The following is a 14,495-nucleotide window of genomic DNA, read 5'->3' as shown; positions in this document are numbered from 1 at the left end:
TAATAACATTAAATTACATTTTGCAGTTTGAATTAAATTAGTTCAATTTTGAAAAGTAGATATTAAATTTGATCCTAACTTTTTCTATTTAATTTTTCGATGTAGCAAGAGAAAAAATTCTTAACCCCACTTATTCACCGCAACAAAAGAGAAAATTCTCAATCTCAACTTGTCTTTCATAGCAAAAGAGAGAATTATCAATCTCAACTTGCTTATATGTGAGCGGGACAAAACTGTCGTTCTCACCATATCAATCCAAAATTTATTTTAATCAAACATAACCAAAATTAGAATTAATAATACAGAATTGAACTAAAGGTAATACTCAACCTTTTATCCAACTCCCCAGTACGATAAGAGAGAGAATCATCAACCTCAAGCTTGCCCCATAATAAGAGAGGGAATCATCAACCTCAAGTTTATCTATCGCAGTAAGAGAGAGAATCATCAATCTTAACTCACCTTTTCGTGAGCAGGACAACGCCACCATTCTCACAACGTCAATCATAATACCTTCTCAATTATAATCACAACACGAGAGAAGAAATCATCAACCTCAACTCGCCTATTCACTCTGAGATATAGTGCCAGTCATACTCTTAGGATATAGTGTCCGTCACACTTTTTAATCATAATCTCGTCATAATCCCCATTCACATATATATAACCGTATAATCTGGAGGGAATCCTCAACCTTCCCAATTTGTTATCAATTTATCAAGTTTATGTTCATTAATCCCTATCTTTCATTAATTATCAACTCCATTAACTCGTGAGTGGGATAATACTACCGTCCTCACCGCGGATGGGACAAACCACTATCTCCGTAACCAAGTCATTTGCTTTAACCAAGCGTTTATGGAAATACTTCACTTTAATCAATTCCAGATACTTACACTTATTCCGGAGCTCAAAAACTAGGTATCAGACCTTAATTAGGGGTTATAGAAGTTTACAAACTTGCCGAAAAAGCCAAACAGTTAAAAATAGAGTTCAAGTATAAAAATAGGGCGTGTGCGTACGCACGCACCCGAAGCAATTTCAAACTTGTGCGTGCGCACACTATCGTGTGTACGCACGACTTGTAAAACTCCCTTATTGTGTGTACGCACAAACTCGTGCGTACACATAAGTACTTTCCTTGCCTCTGTTCCATGCGGGCGCACCATATGGTGCGTGGGCACGCATACCATAAATTTTGATTTTCTACCACTTCTCAGATTTAGATTTTTGTATCAAATTTTAAACTCTCGTAACTTTCTTTATAAAACTCCGTTTTCCCACATTTTTAAATCGTTTTAAAACGTTCATCCTCATATTTAATTTAAGATAAATTTCACCCAAATCCAAACTTCAAATGCTAAGTTATGGTGCGTCGAAGTTGGTCAAAATCACTCTTTACCAAAAATTTCTGCAACAAATAAAATTGTTCTTTTTCCAAATATCCCTATGTAAACAACATAAATTTTTATCTCAATCACAACATCCTTTCATACCTCATTTCTTATACCCTTTCAAACTTCAATTTATATATACTCACATGTCCAATTTATGCCAATAATTTAATTCAACCACAGAATTAATTACCACTAAATCTCATTCTTAATTATTCATAAACATATCAATTCACACCTCTTAATTCTCAATCATCGTACAAACTCTAACTTCAATATTCAATCGTATCAAAACACCTAACATACATAGTGCAGTCTCTTGTGGCTATTCTCTTTCCGTGGCTATAGTGGCTAGAGTCATTGGACTTCTCAACTTAACACTTGGGGATAACTCATCCTATCTCGACTTTAGGCCCAAACTCTCACATCAACATCATTCAACTCAATCTATAGTTCATCACAAAGTAATCAAAATCACATTCATTTACTAATCAAACATACAATTTTCACTACAAAAAACAGGGTTAAAACGGCGGTTATTTTGGGGAATTACGGCGGTTAGAACCGCCATTATTACCGAAAATGGCGCCCCCAAGAAACGCCGTTATTCTGGGCGCCATTCTGCTTATTACGGCGGTTTTTTGAGGGTTAAAATGGCGGTTTGTAACCGCCATTATTTCCGTATAAAATGGCGGTTTCTGACTTGTTTAAAATGGCGGATATAACCGCCGTTTTTTTCAGGATGTTGTGGCATCATTTCTGTTTAAAATGGCGATTTTTAACCGCCGTTTTTACCATTATAACCACCATTTTTACCAGGTTATAATGGCATCTTTTGTGTTTAAAATGGCAGTTTTTAACCGCCGTTTCTACCAGCGTATAATGGCATCGTTTTCATTTAAAATGGGGTTTCTAACCGCCGTTTGTACCTAATTATAATGACAATTTTATGCTTTTTAAAATAAGATTGAAACTACCAATTTAAAGTGATATTTTCGAAACTCACTTAAAAATCTCATAATAACCAAAAGGCATAATCATAAATCAAACATCATTAGATGATTTTTAATTCATACATGATCCAAAAGTCATAATCCAAGTCATAATTGAAAGGTCATAATCTAAAAACAAAGTATCAAAGTAACATTTTTCAATAATACGTCTTAACATATAATTCTTAATATACGTCTTAACATATCAAGTAAGGTCATGCTTCCTTATTGCTTGCTCCAGAAGACCTACTTCCTAACTCTTTTGGTGATGGAATCTCACTCTCCTGATCCAATTCCTACAACAAAAATATAACTATTATGAACACAAGAAATGCAAGAAAATGGCATATATTAATATACATTTATCATGTCTAATTACATAGCATTGATACAATAATGAAACCAATTTAAAATTATAGAGCCAACTAACCACTTGAAAACATTTAAAATACAAGGCCAGTCCAATCATTCAGAAATTCAGCCTTATCGTGCTCAAAAGCGAAATCCAAAAACTTGTTTAGACCATCTTTATACTCGTGCGTGTTTCGTGGTTTTCCAATCCATGACTTATCGATTGACATGACTAAGAGGGACTACAAAGAGGAATATTAAAAAATCTATTCATTAAAAATCTCTCTCTCTCTCTCTCACATATTAACTAGGAAACTAACTAGTATATATCAGCAGGTGCTACTATAAAAAGAAATTTTTGTATGTGCAAATTAGATATCAAACAAATACTTAAATAGTATTCTAAAAGAAATTATAAAAAAATTATAATTACCTCTTTCAAATGATAATTTTGTGGTTGTAATAGTGGCTTTGTGAACTTTTTCTTCTCAAGTAGTTGTATATATGCAAATTAATTTTTTTCTACAAGATAAAGAGACAAAAAAAAATAAATAGATCAAATATATTATTCTCAAATTATAATTTATAAAAAAAATTCGTATAAAACTCGTATTATATTAACTAACTAACTAAAAAGAGAGCAAAACAACAACAATTATTATTATTATTATTATTATTATTATTATTATTATTATTATTATTATTATTATTATAGTAATAACAATAATTATCCTATTTTTGATTTACGTTTTGGGCTCAATTATATAAATCAAGATATCTTTTCATGGTTAAAAAAGCATATATAGCATATTTGTACCGAAAGTCAAAACTACTGGCCTCTCGGCCTTCTGCACCATGAATACAATTTTATTATTTATTTATATTCACTTACAATAAAAGAGATGAAATTTATCCAAACCTAATGGAAACTAAAGAAATTTTCTTCACTCTTTGGTGTACTATCCTGATTGTAATATAATATATAAATTAATAAACTAAAAGTTTAAACATTAAAAATATATCACTGTCATTTATAGATCAGGTTTCGATCATATTTCATTAGTACAAGAAGTTGCCTTAAACTAGATTTTCACCAACATAAGGTACAAACAGAGATCCTAATGAGAACTCATACCAACATGAGATGTGTTCCCAATACCATCAATACCATTGAATACTAATTTTCCTCTAACTAGCAAGCATCAGCAAAGTTTCTTAAATTACTCTATAAATAGTGGCACCCAATATTAATTTTAATAATTTGAACCCGAACCCCCTCCCTTTTTTTCTCTTTCTCTCTCTGTTCTGAATTCTCTAAATAATGGCTCAAACAACCAGTGGCAATTTGCAAGAAACAACACACTAGGAAAAGACATTTTCCTTCTCAAAGTGGGTTTCATTCAAAAGAGGAACAAACCATTCAACTAAGATTAATGTCATTATAAAACTCCAAAGATTTTCAAGTTATAGTGAGCATACAAACATGTTTTCCACCTTGTGGATAAGGGAGTGATTGCTCTATGTATGCAGTGGTTCCTAATGAAATCAAGATTCAATTTGCAAATAGCCAACTATAAACATTGTGAACCTTCAAAGAAATACGAAAAAGCAAGATAATGATTTCAAAACTACAGTAATAAACTGAGAAATTGTTACCAACAATCTATAACTAAAGGCACATTATATATGATAGAAATTATAAGCAATATCAGACCAACATTTTGAAAATACTGATAGGAGAAGCACACAAAATATCAATACATTTTATAACACAATCAATATTTCATTTTTTTGTAATTCAACAAGTACACATTAAGATTATTCCTGGTAGCAAGGGAGCCGAGGAAATGGAAGGGGCACCCTATGAACAAAGGATCCTCAAAATATCAAAATTTTGACTTCTTACATTAACAGCAGCTTCGGATTTAGAGTAACAAGATCTCTTAATGATTCTGTACAGTATCCACTGCTTCCCAAATGTATTCATGAACTTAATGTACTTAACTAACAGCCAGTCCATCCAAAGTTTCCATCAACTCTACATTTTTGTATTGCAGAAAATTTAGAAATAAAATACTAAACATTAGCGTACAAGTTTACTAAGATGCTTACAATAAATCAAATCACATCAGCTAGAGTTGTCAACATATTATGCTTGCAAACCATGTGATAGAATAGAAAAAAAAAAGGGAAAGGAAAAAAAGAAAAGATAAGGAAGTCAAGATTTAAAACTTCAAGCTAAAACCACCAATAACAAGAGAAAATAGACAATTGGACTGAAGCCTATGACGATTCAATTGTATCTAACTATCTATTATTGGGGAAAACATTGATGGTTCAACTCACCATCAAAGCTAAGAATGAATAAGTGACAGTCAAGGATAATGGAGCTTACATGTATCCAGCCTAAAGGAAAGAAAGAGTCGTCGGCGGCGACAACGAGCTCGGCGGCGTGAGGGAGTGTAGTAAACTAGTGGCAATGAGCAGCGTCGATGGCAGATCTGAGATCCGAAAGAAGGGAGGGTGAAAAGTTGAAAGGTTGAGATCTGAGATCTGAGATAAGAGATCTGAGGTGAATGTAGCCTAGAACAAGGGATGGTGAAAGGTTGAAGAGGAAGCGACGGTGGAGGTTGAAGAGGAAGCGATGGTGGAGGTTGAAGAGGTAGCTACGGAGAGAGACGAAGGAGATCAGGGATAGAAGGGAAATTGTAAAGCGAGCCCTCATCTGTTTCAAGCTAGGGTTACTGGAAATTTTTATATTATATACCTGTGAAAACGGCGGTTCAAAACCGCCATAATCACTTGAACCGCCACCAAACTCAAAGTTCATTATGGCAGTAACTAAAAATGCCATAATAACCAGTTATTAAGGCGGTTCTTTAAAATCGCCGTAATATTAATGTCATTTTAAACTCTTTTTTTTGTAGTGTTTAACCATCATCCAACATAATATTTACACCAAATCATCATTCAAGCGCATCATCAATCATACATACCAATTCATGAGACTCACATAATCACCAAAAGTAAAATTCTCATATCGATATGGATTCATAACAATTATTGTATAAAAAAGGTTCTTTTAGAAAACTTCTATCTCGTTAACGGCGATTTTTCTGCTCTTGAATTTCCTCCTCCAATCAACTCAAATTTCAACTAACGGCATCAAACCTCCGCCAAGTGTTCCCAAAAACAAGCAAAATTCTAATTTCACAACACCAACTTAACCCAAGCTAGTCATCACTCTTTTTCAATCTAATTAATCAATTTATTCACATTCACCCTAGTGTTCATACATAATTAGAAAAAATCAAAGGAAAAGAGTTTTCTTACTTTAACCCATACAAAATAGGAATGAAACCCATTTGAAATTCATGTTAGAGTATCCCTAAACAACCAAAATCACAAGATTTCAACACTAACTACCCAAAAACACAAAACAATAGAGATAATAGAAAATTGGACAGGAATTTTGAATTTAATCACTACAATACTTATATAGAAATGAAGAGGACGAGGAGAGTGACACGTGGCTGCAAACAACTCATCAATCGAAACTCCGAATCAAAAGTTATGGATGAATAAATATGATGATGAATAGTGTTAGTGTTTCTCTACCCCTTCTCCTCTCATATCCGCCCTCACTCATAAATGAAAAGTGGAGGCTGAAATATGACTTTGTTAAGTGTTATACATGTGGGCTTGGGTCTACTTGAGCCCAATTCATTCGTTTTAGTCCATTTATTTAATTTTCGATCAAAATCTTTAAAATTAGCATTTTAATTCATATTTTAATTATTTTATTTTTTTAAAATATAAATTTTAAATTTTAATCCCCTTTATACTCATTTAATTTATTAATTAATTATTTGTTATTTTTCTGGTTTTACAGGAAGTCATGAGTTGGGTTGCTATGGTGAAACAAATGCAGATGGTTGGTTGCAGCGGTGAGATAGATATATAGAGGGTTGCTTTTTTTGTTATTTTATAAAAGCTAATTCGGTTTAGAATTTAATTTTGAATAGAAAAGAATCACTTTTATATTAGAGATGATTTAAAAAAAAAAATGTTATAGACGAATTTGATTTTTACCAACAAATTTAAAGAGCAATACAATTTTATTAATGTCTTTAGACCATCTATAATATTAAATAAAATACATTTGAGTTAAAACAAGTGAGGCCCTATCATACTTCCCGTTTAACAAGAAATAGAAAAATTGTGCAGTTTTTGTAAGATGCATTTGGTGTTAAAGGTGGAAGCTAAGACAATAATTTTTGTTTAATTATGCAGTACATCAATGTGCTGGTACTATTTGTAGTTGGTGATTTCGTACAAATATGCGAATATAAAATATATTATTATTAGCTAACAAACTAGAATCATCAAGCACAATTATTAAAAACAATATATATTGAATTGTATGAATTTAGTGCATACCAAAATCAATGGAAAGAACAAGAGGATGGAAAAATAGAAAAGGATTCATCTTATGATGTTTAATATGGTTTAAAAATTTTATTTTCGTTTTTTCTTAACGGTCGTGTCTTAATCTTATAAAAGATTGGTCTTTAGATATTTATAGGCACTCAATGAAAAACATAACAATGTCATGAACTTTATTAGAGAGTTGATAATTTTGTATTAATTTTAAATAATATATTATTTTATAAGATTATCAAAAAATGTTGATTATTGTTAGATTTATCAACAGATTTGTTGAGGATTTCAAAACTAAATTTGTCATCTATGATACATTACTATTAAATTTATATTTTTTATTCTAAATTTGACAATAACAAATGATACAAAAAAAAATTTAGTGGACGCATATTTTATTATCGGATTTAGGGTCGAAAAATCCGATACTAAGACAATTAAATAAAACATGTGGTTTTGGTCATGGAGTAAACATTACCAGCAGATTTTTTCGCTAATAAAATTAACTATAAATTTGAATTTGTGAACCATCCTCCTATTTTTACAACATCATCAACCTCACTTCTCTCTTCCTCTCTTTCTCTCTCACTATCATCCCCATCATTGCCACCATTCGTTGTCGAAGAACGTCCACTGGAAACTTCTTTCAGTGCTTGGCTGTAGCGTTGTCTCCCCTGCAAGTTGCTGCAGCCGCCATATGCCATTGTTGCTTGCCTCTAGCAGCTGCGACACGTCCATTTCTTCTTCTATTTTTTTACATTGTTGGCCTTGTTAAACCTTAACCTTACACTCATCTACTTTGCACCAGGGATGACCACTACTGCTGTCACCATGCTAAAAAAGTCTTTTGTGTTGTTATTGTCTCTAGGTAAGTGAGTAATGAGTTATTATAAAATTGTGATATATGTTAAATTTAGAGTAATTAATTTAGAATAATTAGTTTTGTAATTAATTTAGAGTAATGACGTAATTTTTATTTCTAATTAAGGCATAGAATTTTAATTCTTATTTATAAATTATTTGTTGTGAAATTGTTTTGTTTAGAGTAATTTGGATTTGATTTAGATTAGGTCAAGCTGGTTAATTAGGTTAGTTTAGATAAATTAGTTTAAAGTTTAGTTTAGAGTTAAAGTTAGAGTAATTTAGAGTTAAATTTAAATAAATTAAGCTAATTTAGTATTAATTAGAATTTTGGAATTAGATTAATTAGTTAGTTTTTATAAGATTTAAGAAACAGTCCACATTTTCTTATTTTAAAAATGACATCATCGTTAGTTGTTAACTAAAACAACTTCCCGAATGTGGTCGGGATTTTGCCAACGGAAGATGATATAGAAGTTAGATAGCAAGATATATAGATGAACTCATATTTAAAATTTGTTAGTTATATGTTCTTCCTAAAATTTGAGAATTGTTTTACAGGTATTTAGATTATCCTTTGATATTTGATTAAAGGTGATTGTTCTCATACCCTAATATTTGTGATAGAATTCATATTCTGTATATGTGGACCAATAAAATATAGACATGTGGCATCATTAATCCTAGTCAATTAATAATTGAAAAATTTTAAAATCTTAAAATTTAATGTATTTTAAAAGTGTATTAATTGTTATTTGTATATAAATACGAATACGTATATACTTTAATTATATATGATTAACTATGGTTAAATATTTTTGTTTATTAAAATTAATACAAAATTAAAATAAAAAACCTCTTCTCTTTCCCATCAGCGTTGTCTTCTTCCCAAAACACATATTAGTTATTGTTTTTTGTTCTAAGTTAGACTCCTGAACACCCAACCCTTCCGATCTGAATTTATCCACCATCGCCGTTCACCGCTGCCGTTCGCCACCGCTCACCGACACCGCCAGATCCCTTCTATCTCACAGGCATTCGTCGATCTCCATTTCTATCGCCCGTCGTTAGCGCCCATGTTTCCGCCTCCAACAGCAGTGTCGCCGCCGTCTCTCACGTTCTAAGCCTCCGTGACCCATTGTTTGCCGCCTCCGATCCACACTGCGTAGCGGCGTTCTCCATCACCGTCGCTGACTTCCACACCCCTGATATTAGGTTAGATGTTCATCGTCTGTTCAAACAATGAATTTCATTTATTTTGGTTATTGGGCTTGTTTTTTGCATGTTCAAACCGTCAGTTTTATTTTATTGATTTTTTTTATGGAACAAATTCTTTGCCATGGATATAATTTTTCGAGCTTTATATCTACTATATAGATTGATCAATTAGATTAATTGCAGTATATGTATGATTGACTCTGGAATCTATCTGAAGTAATTACTCGCGTAATTAGAATTATCTTTTCAGTTATTGAGCCAGTATAAGTTCATTGTTGAAGGCAGCTTCATCATTTACATTCTTAATTTTTTTTATCTAATTTAATTTAGTTGTATTTGTCTTCCATCTCTCATGTCTATAGGCATTTAAAATATTTTCTGTTCAGTTTAAGTGTATCTTTTCTTTGATTATCATGAGCTGTGCAAAGATGTTATTGGTTTCAATCCATCATATCTCCATTGCCAATCTACAAACCACATCCAAATAAAAAGGAGAAAGAGTTAACAAAATTAACCTTATTCTTTTTAGTACTGTACAAACAAATACTAGTTTTACTTTCAGTCGGCCAAAATTACCTATTTTTGTGAATTAGTCTGTGTGCAAGACAGAAGGAGTATTGTGGGCTACGACTTAAATTTGGAGAAAATAAAATATTATCTCATTTAAGAATTTTTTCAAGTAAAGTTGAAAAGTTAAATTGTATATTATTTACTTGAATAATAATACTCATAGTTAACAAATATTTTTAATATACGTGTAATTACTAACAAATATTTTTTATGTATTTATATTATTTTTTATATTTAATAAAAAAATTATCACATAATCTCACTATTATTACTTTTTTAAAATCATTCTTTTGAAAAAGTATTATGACAATAAGAACTTAAAGGAGTCTATCGAATATGATGAGCTGTGTTTTGGGTATGATAGTAGTTCTGATAAGGAGGAGGAATATCTTATCAACAATGAGGGTAAATTTAGTGAATCCATGGAGGTGTCGAATTGTAGCTATAAAATTCAAGAAGTTGAGAAGAAGTTAAACGAATTAAGCTATGATGACATGTGGGGTATTGAGTTTGACACCGTTGATCAATGTTGTGATTTTTATAGAAATTATGCTAAAATGCACGGTTTTGTTGCGAGACTTGACGAAAAAGGACAAGATTTCAATGGAAACCTTAATATACGACAGATGGTTTGTAACAGAGAGGGTACACGTAGAAAAAAGTACTTGGAGATGGAGAACAGAAAAAAGGATCACAAGCCAATCACACGTGTAATGTGTTAAGCAAAGATTAGATTTCACTATGACTTGATTTTACAAAAGTGGTGGGTCACCAAATTTGAAGAGACTCACAACCATGACCTCATCCCACCTAAGTATATCCAGTTTGTTCCAGCATATCGAACAATGACTGACGCTGATAAAGCACAGGCTGATAGTTTGCACTTTTATGGTGTTAGAACTTGTCATATAATGGGGTTCATGGTGGCACAAAAAGGAGGTCCGAACAGGGCGGGATTCACAAAAAAAGATCTATACAATCATTTTGACAGATCGAGGCGTGCAAAGATAAAAGATGGTGATGCACATGCAGCATTGAGTTACCTAATTTCTAAGGCAGATGAAGATCCACTATTGCAAGGGAAGTTTACTTTGAAGGATGGTAAGCTTGATAATTTAGTGTGGGCTGATGGATCTAGCATCACTGATTACCAATGTTTTGGTGATGTGTTAGTCTTCGACACGACATACCAAAAAATAAGTATAATAGGCCGTTGGTTGTCTTCTCAGGAACAAATCATCATGGACAAATATGCATTTTTGGTTGTGGTTTATTATCCGATGAGAAGCGGGAAACCTATGTTTTGGTGTTGAATATGTTCATGGAGATAATGGGTAATAAACAACCTATAGCTGTGGTGACAGATGGAGATCTTGCAATGAGGGAGGCAATAAAAGAAGTTCTTCCAAACGCTGCACACCGTCTTTGTGCATGGCATCTCTACCGTAATGCCTGTGAAGCTATAAAGAATTCAAAATTCTTAGATGGGTTAAAGCACCTAATGTATGGAAATTTTTTTCCTGAAGAGTTTGAGAGAAGATGGCATAACTTGATATCCGAGTACGGGCTTTCTGGGAATGAATGGTTGCAAAAGACATACGGGATCAAAGAAATGTGGGCTTCCTCATATTTAAATGATAAATTTTTCGGTGGAATCAGGACTACGTCACAATGCGAAGGTATCCACTCCTTGATAAAGAATTACATTAGTAAAAAGTGCTACCTTTTGGAATTGATACACAACTTTAATGAAGCATTGACGCAGTATCGGACAAATGAACTCTTATCCGATTTTAAATCATTGTTTACAACTCCTGTGTTGACCACGTGTCTTCAAGACATTGAGAAGCAAGCGGCCGATATTTTCACCAGAAGCATGTTTAAAGAGGTTCGGTGTGAGATAGAAGAAGCTGGCAAATTAAATGTTACACATTCAGTAAGCAACAATGAAGTTAAGGTGAGAATAAATAAATATAGGCAACCCAGGAGGGAATGTGAAGTACAATATGATAAAGCCACTAAAAAATTTGCTTGTGATTGTCGTCTGTTTAAAAGTCGTGACATTCCATGTTGTCATATTTTTTGTACTATGAGACATGACCACATCGATATCATTCCTGATACTCTTGTCTGCACGAGGTGGACTAAAAATGCTAAGAAGGATTATGTATGTTCAGTTACATCCGCAGAAACTGACTCTGAAAATATTGCTGGTATTAGATATGGTGCTCTAGCAACACTATGCTTCACATTATGTGAGTCGGCATCAAAGAACCGAGATGACTTCATGGAGATTAGAGATGACATTTTTGGACTAATCCAAAAACTTAAAAAGAGGCGCGATCCTGACTCAAATGTTCTTTCTAATGTGTGTATGGTCGGTGACCCAACTGTTGTAAAGACGAAGGGAGCCCCTCGTCAAAATAGATGGGCAATAAAATCTCGTAAGTGTTCTCATTGTACACGTCGTGGTCATACGATTCGAAGGTGTCCAGAATTATACAGTAGAGACGTCCTACATACTGGTCATCACCAATCGAGTGATGAACTCAATGATGAGAAGGTAATTTTAATTTTCTGTTTTATCAAAATTTTTAAAGATTATTTATCTACGTATTTAAATATTGTCTAATGTATTTTATTGTATTGTAGAGTTATTCTGAAGAAGAAATAAATCACCAAAGAAATGATGAGAGCAATGTTCAGAGTGTAGATCACAGATATTTTAATGACAATGGAACAAATAAATTAGCTACACAAAAAAATAAGAATGGAGTTAAGGCTACCAAGGTATGTTAATGTGAACTTGAAGTCTTGTATATAACTTTTGTAAATTTTTTTAAAAAACAGTAATTTGTAGCAATTTTATTATATATACATTTTACTTTTAGACTTCATTAGATATATATTTTGTTTTTATTTAGTTAAAATTGTACTTACTTAATCATGTCATGTGAGATGCCTGTATGTAGGATACAAGAGTTGATGACACAAGTTTAAAGTCCAAAAAGTATAAACGAATGTGTTCTAATATACGTAATGCGCATAAGGTTTGTATCCTAAATGGAATACACATGATGAGTTTGGAAAACTCTAAATTAATATTTGTGATGACTAAACATTATTAAACATTTAATTACAAAATTATTAATTTTGATCTTCAACTAACATATGTTAATTAATAATTTTGTGTTGCAGGTTATTAATTGGGCCGAAATAAAAAGAAAGATCCCAAGCCCAATAAATTAAATTTCAGCCCCATGTAATTCTTGTTGTGTGATTTTTGGCTGAAATGGTTTTATTAGTTGGGCCATAATATTTTATCTCTATAAGCCCAAAGAAAGCCTTCCTATGTGTTCATTGCTTGATCCCATTTTCATCAGGAAAGCAAATGTTATCATTTGGGCCAGATTAAATCTTAATGCTACCAAGCCCAATATTATTTTGATAAAAGTTTCCAAGCTTGGTCCGAAACCAAGTTTAAATGAAAGCTAAATGGCTTCATGAACTCCAACGGATTCCATCTCTTGTTAAGAATGGATTTCAAATCCTAATATGTTAGCATTGGAAACATGAGAAAGAACTTGACTTTGATTTGATGGAATCATTATGATTAATGCTATACGCTACTCAAAGCAAGGGAAGTAAAAAGCAATCTATTAACTTGTTTCATTTAATTGCTTTTACTTTAACTTCACATTCTCTCTCATCTCTTTCTTCTTCTTCTTTCGGTCCTTGTCCAGGAAACAATGGAAGCAATGTTCATCAACTATTATCTCTTTTCTCTCTATGTGGCCGAACCGGTTTTGTTTATTGAAGGAGGAAGAAGTTGGTTTGGGTGTTGGCTTCAATAAGTGGAGGCTTCCCTCTTCTATATTAAGAGTGGACAGCCACTGTTTGAAGCAAGGAGAAAATTTGAGAGTGCAAGGCACAGTGTTCTCAGAGCTACCTGAGCTAACAGTTTTCTCTTCTCCTTCAATGTATTCTGTTTTGTATTTTTCTGTTTAATTTTGTCATGTCTTGAGTCTCATGGAAAAAGGCAAACAGTGAGGTTTGTAATGAAAAAGCCATAGAGCGGAAAAAGGCAGAGAGTACAAAATTAAAAGAAAAAGTCATAGATGTCTTTGAGTTCCTTTGTTCATCTATGTTGTATTTCATGATTCTGTGAAAATCCCCTTGTAAGTTGGGTTAGCACTTTACAAGTTGTAGTCAGATTGATTATAGTGAAATTCCATCATGTTTGTGATGGAGACTGGATATAGGCTGCACTGCACTTAGCAGCTGAACCAGGATATATCTGGGTGTAATCTTTCTTCTCTCCAACTCCATTTCTGTTTTCTACTGCACAGGAGCAAAAACTAAAATGTCTCGTGCCGAGTGACGAGACAAAACAAAAAGTCTCGTGGCAAGTGACGAGCAAAAACAAAAAGTCTCGTGTCCAGAGACGAGCTAAAACAGAAAAGTCTCCTCTGAGTTCAGCAAGTGTTAGCAACACAAAAAGGGGGCTAAGATTCAACCCCCCCTTTTCTTAGCCACTGAAACCATCAATTGGTATCAGAGCTTGGTCTCAAAGAGATCAAGCTTTGCAGCTTGGAGTAAAGATCCTCATGGCAGAAAACAGTGGCACAAATGTGGTGTCATACAATCTGACTGAAGGTCAATCAAGCAA

At 32.9% G+C, this 14,495-nt stretch overlaps 1 protein-coding gene and 1 long non-coding RNA gene across 5 annotated transcripts; one reads left to right on the top strand and one right to left on the bottom strand.

Moving 5' to 3' along the window:
* On the bottom strand, positions 2,413–5,494 carry LOC107613939. Of its 4 annotated transcripts, none has more exons than XR_002351863.1 (5): positions 5,133–5,494; positions 4,644–4,775; positions 4,217–4,273; positions 3,171–3,259; positions 2,413–2,682 (listed from the first exon to the last, which is right to left on the bottom strand). It is a non-coding gene; the product is annotated as an uncharacterized LOC107613939 (long non-coding RNA). The 4 variants fall into 4 exon arrangements; XR_002351864.1 differs by having other exon boundaries at positions 4,232–4,273; XR_001614229.2 differs by lacking the exon at positions 4,217–4,273 and having other exon boundaries at positions 5,133–5,493.
* Positions 10,672–13,032, top strand: LOC107610463 (protein FAR1-RELATED SEQUENCE 5-like). The gene is made up of 5 exons (XM_016312513.1): positions 10,672–10,927; positions 11,056–12,389; positions 12,479–12,616; positions 12,799–12,862; positions 13,025–13,032. The coding sequence occupies exons 1-5, from the start codon at positions 10,672–10,674 to the stop codon at positions 13,030–13,032; spliced, it is 1,800 nt and encodes a 599-aa protein (XP_016167999.1).

The sequence above is a fragment of the Arachis ipaensis genome, chromosome B08 (genome assembly GCF_000816755.2).
Source record: "Arachis ipaensis cultivar K30076 chromosome B08, Araip1.1, whole genome shotgun sequence".
NCBI classification, from domain to species: domain Eukaryota; kingdom Viridiplantae; phylum Streptophyta; class Magnoliopsida; order Fabales; family Fabaceae; genus Arachis; species Arachis ipaensis.
This window is presented reverse-complemented; position numbering and strand designations above follow the sequence as displayed.

Bases quoted from the DNA above. Each gene is read 5' to 3' on its own strand.
- LOC107610463 (XM_016312513.1), top strand. From the start codon at position 10,672: ATGACTGACGCTGATAAAGCACAGGCTGATAGTTTGCACTTTTATGGT. The intron at 10,928-11,055 runs GTAAGCTTGATA...TTGTCTTCTCAG, and splicing joins GAAGTTTACTTTGAAGGATG to GAACAAATCATCATGGACAA. The intron at 12,390-12,478 runs GTAATTTTAATT...ATTGTATTGTAG, and splicing joins ATGAACTCAATGATGAGAAG to AGTTATTCTGAAGAAGAAAT.